Raw genomic sequence first — 6516 nt, forward strand, 5'->3', positions numbered from 1 at the left:
TTACATGGACCTTATAGGACAAAGGAAAATTCACGGACTTGGGGTGTTAGCTGGGATCCGTGGAGAAAATGGGATGTTTCGTTGAAATATGCTGCCATGATGATACGGGATAAAATGTAAATAATTTTTCTGGGATATAACCACGACTGGATCTTGATGATAAACCTTTTAAAAATTATTATCAAAATATTCAAAGCCTTCAAATTATTTAAAAAATCTTTCTTCTAGGCAAACAGAGCAGGAAAATCTTCCAACCAAGGCTGTGGACAACAAGAATGGCAAAGAAGTTCGAGAAAGGTGAGAAATAAATTGAAACTATTACCCTGATCTTCACATGTCTTAAAAAATTGTTTTGACTTCTCTGTAATTTTTTCCCCAGCCAATGGACAAAGATACTACGACGTCAGGATGGTTCGGTAGATTTCAATCGTAATTGGATGGATTACAAACTTGGTTTCGGTAATCCGGATGCCGATTTCTTTATTGGCCTTGAAATGCTGCATCGTCTAACCAGCAACGGCAAACCCAAGGAACTCTTGGTCGTATTGGTGGACTATGAAAATGAAACTCGATTTGCCCGCTATGACAAATTTCGTATTGGTTCGGAATCTGAAAAATATGCCATTACCGAATTGGGTACATATAGTGGTGATGCTGGCGACGGTATGGGCTGGCATAGAGGTAGAAAGTTTACTACCTTCGATCAGGATAATAATGCGGGTAATATCAGGGATTGCCCACAATATTTTAAAGGTGGTTGGTGGTTCCATGACCCCTGCTATAGTGGGTTAGTATTTAAATGTCAAAGTGTAGTATGCAATCAGATTAATATTTTTTGAACATCTAGATATTTACATGGTCAATATAGGACAAAGGAAAATTCACGGATTTGGGGTGTTAGCTGGGATCCATGGAGAAAATGGGATGTATCCATGAAATATGCAGCAATGATGATACGAGATAAAATGTAAACTCGAAGTGTTGGAAATATTAAATAAAACTTATTTTCTATCGCAGATTTTTTTATAATATCCGGAAAAAATATTTTTTAAAAATCCACGCCTTGTATAGTAGCCTGAAAAAATATGTTTAAAAAATCCATGCCATCCATCCAGTTCTTATATAGAAGCATGAAAAAATAGTTTTACTTTACAAGAATTAAGAAAATACCCCTCCTATAGTCACGATAAGTGCGCCTGAACTTTGGACATGCCATTACTGATAAGGACAATTATGATTGGAAATATTCAGTCCCGTTCAGTTTAATTTTAATTCATGAGCGGATTAGTAGAATGAAATTGTTGTTTCTGATTTTAATTTTGCATTTTACAAATGCGGAATACAATAACACTAATTCGACAAAATCGTATTTGGTGTGTGAAGTGTAAATATGTAAGCCCTTCATATACATACATATTTATTGCATATTGTTTTTCTTCTACATCAGGATATAAATAATCCGGAGGACAAAGCAATTATATGGGAATCTCTCTTCATAAAAGTGAATAATATTTTGAATGAAACTCAGAGGTTGGACAAAAATTTGGAGGTGTTGAATAAGAGGTTGGTTGCTAATAAAGAATATTCTCCATTTTATTATGTTTTTCAAATTTTCCAGATTAGATACTCTGGAAGGTGATTTGAAAAAATCCTGTCAAAACTCACAAAAATGGACAACCATACAGAGACGTCAGGATGACTCGGTACATTTTAATCGTTCGTGGAATGAGTATGACAATGGTTTTGGTAATCCTGATGGCAACTACTTTATGGGTCTTCAGCGTATCTATGAACTGACCAATTTCGGTGGACCACAAGAATTGTTAATTATATTAAAAGATTTTAATGGCGTAACACGTTATGCCAAATATGAACGTTTTCGTATTGGCAGTGAGGAGGAGAAATATGCCCTGCTCGATGTGGGTGGTTATAGCGGTGATGCTGGCAATAGTTTCGAAATACACAAAGGAAACGCGTTTAGCACCTATGATAGGGATAATGATAATAGTCCGGATAGAAATAATGCCGTCATTTTTCAGGGTGGCTGGTGGTTCTTCGGTTTAGGTTATCATGGGTAAGTAAATTAAAAAAAAAATCGATTCCGTAAATTTTTAAAATTTTCATTTCTATTTTTTTTTTGTAGCTACTTAAATGGTCCATATCGCCAAGAGAGCGAATCAAATAATTGGGGAATAAGTTGGCATGATTTTCGTATGTGGAATAGATCCTTGAAATATGCTCAAATGATGATTCGTACAAAATGTTAAATAAATTTTAAAATAAAACAAGTGAAAAAGCGTTAAGTTCGAGCGGGCCGAACTTTGGATACCCTCCACCATAGACAGGTACTTGAAATGAAAATATAGGGAACATACCAAAAAGTGGGCCTATACCGACATTTCTAAAAAGGGATTATGTAAACCATACTACAAATTTCAGAAATGTTTAATGGATAATTATACTCTCAGTCTTATGGGTAGTGAGGGTGTATACAATTTAACACGGTGAAAATGTGACTCATCGAAATATTGGTTCTAGACCCCATGTTTCTTTGGACCAAATCCGTTTCAGAAAATTTTAGATGTCATCCAAACTTTGCCCATCTTATTATTTCTTCCAAACTTAGTTCAAATTCAAAGAAGGGGAATATCGGTCTACTCCTTCTGGAACCTCCACACAGGGGCTAGGTCCCTCCGTCCGTCTGTAGATGTTAAATTGTAAACAAAGTACAGGTCGCATTTATGATTCGATTTGGATGAAATTTGGCACAAGTCACTTATTTGGCCCAAGGACGAACCCTATTGAAATTGGAAAAAATAGGTTCATATTTATATATAGCTCCCATAGATATTTTCGTCCGATTTAAGGCAAATGGGGCACCAAAGTCCTTCTATACCTTTCGATTTGCACGAAATTTGGCACAGAGTACTGAATTAGGTCCAGAGTGATGTGTGCCAAGTTTCGAGAAAATCGGTTCAGATTTAGATGTAGCTCCCATATATAGTTTCGTCCAAAGTCCCTCTATATCTTTCGATTTGCACGAAATTTGGCACAGAGTACTGAATTAGGTCCAGAATGATGTGTGCCAAGTTTCGAGAAAATCGTTTCAGATTTAGATATAGCTCCCATATATATATTCTTCCGATTTAATGTAAATGGGCCACCAAAGTCGCTTTATATCTTTCGATTTGCACGAAATTTGGCACAGAGTACTGAATTAGGTCCAGAACGATGTGTGCCAAGTTTCGAGAAAATCGTTTTAGATTTATATATAGCTCCCATATATAGTTTCGTCCGATTTAATGTAAATGGGGCATCAAAAGTCCCTCTGTATCTTTTGATTTGCACGAAATTTGGCACAGACTACTAAATTAGGTCCAGAATGATGTGTGCCAAGTTTGGAGAAAATCGTATCAGATTTAGAAATAGCTCCCATAAATAGCTTCGTCCAAAGTCCCTCAATATCTTTGGATTTCCACGAAATTTAGGACAAAGTACTGAATTAGGTCCAGAATGATGTGTGCCTAGTTTCAAGAAAATCGGTTCAGATTTAGATATAGCTCCCATATAGCTTCGTCCGATTTAAGGTAAATGGGGCACCAAAGTCCCTCAATATCTTTCGATTTGCACGAAATTTGGCACAGAGTACTGAATTAGGTCCAGAATGATGTGTGCCAAGTTTCGAGGAAATCGTTTTAGATTTAGATATAGCTCCCATATATAGTTTCGTCCGATTTAATGTAAATGGGGCACCAAAGTCCCTCTGTATCTTTTGATTTGCACGAAATTTGGCACAGACTACTGAATTAGGTCCAGAATGATGTGTGCCAAGTTTGGAGAAAATCGGATCAGATTTAGATATAGCTCCCATATATAGTTTCGTCCGATTTAAGGTAAATGGTGCACCGAAGTCCCTCTATATCTTTCGATTTGCACGAAATTTGGCACAGACTACTGAATTAGGTCCAGAATGATGTGTGCCAAGTTTCGAGAAAATCGTTTCAGATTTAGATATAGCTCCCATATATAGTTTCGTCCAAAGTCCCTCAATATTTTTCGATTTGCACGAAATTTGGCACAGAGTACTGAATTAGGTCCAGAATGATGTGTGCCAAGATTCGAGAAAATCGTTTCAGATTTATATGTAGCTCCCATATATATTTTCGTCCGGTTTAAGGTAAATGGGGCACCAAAGTCCTTCTATATCTTTCGATTTGCACAAAATTTGGCACAGAGTACTGAATTAGATCCCGAATGATGTGTGCCAAGTTTCAAGAAAATCGGTTCAGATTTAGATGTATCTCCCATATATAGTATCGTCCGATTTAAGGTAAATGGGGCACCAAAGTCCCTATATATCTTTCGATTTGCACGAAATTTGGCACAGACTACTGAATTAGGTCCAAAATGATGTGTGCCTAGTTTCAAGAAAATCGGTTCAGATTTAGATATAGCTCCCATATATAGCTTCGTCCGATTTAAGGTAAATGGGGCACCAAAGTCCCTATATATCTTTCGATTTGCACGAAATTTGGCACAGACTACTGAATTAGGTCCAGAATGATGTGTGCCAAGTTTCGAGGAAATCGTTTTAGATTTAGATATAGCTCCCATATATAGTTTCGTCCGATTTAATGTAAATGGGGCACCAAAGTCCCTATATATCTTTCGATTTGCACGAAATTTGGCACAGACTACTGAATTAGGTCCAGAATGATGTGTGCCAAGTTTGGAGAAAATCGGATCAGATTTAGATATAGCTCCCATATATAGTTTCGTCCGATTTAAGGTAAATGGTGCACCAAAGTCCCTCTATATCTTTGGATTTCCACGAAATTTAGGACAAAGTACTGAATTAGGTCCAGAATGATGTGTGCCAAGTTTCAAGAAAATCGGTTCAGATTTAGATGTATCTCCCATATATAGTATCGTCCGATTTAAGGTAAATGGGGCACCAAAGTCCCTATATATCCTTGGATTTCCACGAAATTTAGGACAAAGTACTGAATTAGGTCCAGAATGATGTGTGCCTAGTTTCAAGAAAATCGGTTCAGATTTAGATATAGCTCCCATATATAGCTTCGTCCGATTTAAGGTAAATGGGGCATCAAAGTCCCTCAATATCTTTCGATTTGCACGAAATTTGGCACAGAGTACTGAATTAGGTCCAGAATGATGTGTGCCATGTTTCGAGGAAATCGTTTTAGATTTAGATATAGCTCCCATATATAGTTTCGTCCGATTTAATGTAAATGGGGCACCAAAGTCCCTATATATCTTTCGATTTGCACGAAATTTGGCACAGACTACTGAATTAGGTCCAGAATGATGTGAGCCAAGTTTGGAGAAAATCGGATCAGATTTAGATATAGCTCCCATATATAGTTTCGTCCGATTTAAGGTAAATGGTGCACCGAAGTCCCTCTATATCTTTCGATTTGCACGAAATTTGGCACAGACTACTGAATTAGGTCCAGAATGATGTGTGCCAAGTTTCGAGAAAATCGTTTCAGATTTAGATATAGCTCCCATATATAGTTTCGTCCAAAGTCCCTCAATATTTTTCGATTTGCACGAAATTTGGCACAGAGTACTGAATTAGGTCCAGAATGATGTGTGCCAAGATTCGAGAAAATCGTTTCAGATTTATATGTAGCTCCCATATATATTTTCGTCCGGTTTAAGGTAAATGGGGCACCAAAGTCCTTCTATATCTTTCGATTTGCACAAAATTTGGCACAGAGTACTGAATTAGATCCCGAATGATGTGTGCCAAGTTTCAAGAAAATCGGTTCAGATTTAGATGTATCTCCCATATATAGTATCGTCCGATTTAAGGTAAATGGGGCACCAAAGTCCCTATATATCTTTCGATTTGCACGAAATTTGGCACAGACTACTGAATTAGGTCCAAAATGATGTGTGCCTAGTTTCAAGAAAATCGGTTCAGATTTAGATATAGCTCCCATATATAGCTTCGTCCGATTTAAGGTAAATGGGGCACCAAAGTCCCTCAATATCTTTCGATTTGCACGAAATTTGGCACAGAGTACTGAATTAGGTCCAGAATGATGTGTGCCAAGTTTCGAGGAAATCGTTTTAGATTTAGATATAGCTCCCATATATAGTTTCGTCCGATTTAATGTAAATGGGGCACCAAAGTCCCTATATATCTTTCGATTTGCACGAAATTTGGCACAGACTACTGAATTAGGTCCAGAATGATGTGTGCCAAGTTTCGAGGAAATCGTTTTAGATTTAGATATAGCTCCCATATATAGTTTCGTCCGATTTAATGTAAATGGGGCACCAAAGTCCCTATATATCTTTCGATTTGCACGAAATTTGGCACAGACTACTGAATTAGGTCCAGAATGATGTGTGCCAAGTTTGGAGAAAATCGGATCAGATTTAGATATAGCTCCCATATATAGTTTCGTCCGATTTAAGGTAAATGGTGCACCAAAGTCCCTCTATATCTTTGGATTTCCACGAAATTTAGGACAAAGTACTGAA

The 6516-nt window shown here is 37.1% G+C and overlaps 1 protein-coding gene across 1 annotated transcript; it reads left to right on the plus strand.

The window, feature by feature from the left end:
* The first annotated feature begins 275 nt into the window (after positions 1-275).
* On the plus strand, positions 276-2267 carry LOC133321419 (angiopoietin-related protein 6-like). Its single transcript, XM_061530506.1, has 4 exons — positions 276-286; positions 380-787; positions 1619-2074; positions 2144-2267. Exons 1-4 carry the CDS (start codon positions 276-278, stop codon positions 2265-2267), a joined length of 999 nt encoding a protein of 332 aa, XP_061386490.1.
* The last annotated feature ends 4249 nt before the right edge of the window (positions 2268-6516 follow it).

This window comes from Musca vetustissima, unplaced genomic scaffold (genome assembly GCF_032173495.1).
Source record: "Musca vetustissima isolate MV318-11 ecotype Yass unplaced genomic scaffold, APGP_CSIRO_Mvet_v1 utg767239, whole genome shotgun sequence".
Taxonomy (NCBI): domain Eukaryota; kingdom Metazoa; phylum Arthropoda; class Insecta; order Diptera; family Muscidae; genus Musca; species Musca vetustissima.